The sequence below is a fragment of the Palaemon carinicauda genome, chromosome 14 (assembly GCF_036898095.1).
Source record: "Palaemon carinicauda isolate YSFRI2023 chromosome 14, ASM3689809v2, whole genome shotgun sequence".
Taxonomy (NCBI): domain Eukaryota; kingdom Metazoa; phylum Arthropoda; class Malacostraca; order Decapoda; family Palaemonidae; genus Palaemon; species Palaemon carinicauda.
In genome coordinates, this window is record NC_090738.1 from 123,525,954 (window position 1) to 123,526,878 (window position 925).

Here is a 925-nt window from a genome sequence, read left to right on the forward strand (position 1 = left end):
GATGTCAGGATGCCAGAGAACTTCAAATCAATCAATCAATCAATCAACCAATCAATCAATCAATCAGCAATGCCTATTTAGCTATTCACGGCGTCAATGACCTTCGATGTCAGGATGCCAGAGAACTTCAAATCAATCAATCAATCAATCAACCAATCAATCAATCAATCAGCAATGCCTATTTAGCTGTTCACGGCGTCAATGACCTTCGATGTCAGGATGCCAGAGAACTTCAAATCAATCAATCAATCAACCAATCAATCAATCAATCAGCAATGTCTATTTAGCTGTTCACGGCGTCAATGACCTTCGATGTCAGGATGCCAGAGAACTTCAAATCAATCAATCAATCAATCAACCAATCAATCAATCAATCAGCAATGCCTATTTAGCTATTCACGGCGTCAATGACCTTCGATGTCAGGATGCCAGAGAACTTCAAATCAATCAATCAATCAATCAACCAATCAACCAATCAATCAGCAATGTCTATTTAGCTATTCACGGCGTCAATGACCTTCGATGTCAGGATGCCAGAGAACTTCAAATCAATCAATCAATCAATCAACCAATCAACCAATCAATCAGCAATGTCTATTTAGCTATTCACGGCGTCAATGACCTTCGATGTCAGGATGCCAGAGAACTTCAAATCAATCAATCAATCAATCAACCAATCAACCAATCAATCAGCAATGCCTATTTAGCTATTCACAGCGTCAATGACCTTCGATGTCAGGATGCCAGAGAACTTCAAATCAATCAATCAATCAATCAACCAATCAATCAATCAATCAGCAATGCCTATTTAGCTATTCACGGCGTCAATGACCTTCGATGTCAGGATGCCAGAGAACTTCAAATCAATCAATCAATCAATCAACCAATCAATCAATCAATCAGCAATGCCTATTTAGCTGTTCAT

At 38.9% G+C, this 925-nt stretch overlaps 1 protein-coding gene across 1 annotated transcript in view; it reads left to right on the forward strand.

Moving 5' to 3' along the window:
• Positions 1 to 211: 211 nt before the first annotated feature.
• LOC137652981 (uncharacterized) overlaps positions 212 to 925 on the forward strand; it is an 807-nt gene continuing 93 nt past the window's right edge. Inside the window, exon 1 of the mRNA XM_068386372.1 lies at positions 212 to 925. This exon is cut by the window's right edge and continues 93 nt beyond it. Coding sequence (XP_068242473.1) covers positions 212 to 925 — 714 coding nt within the window.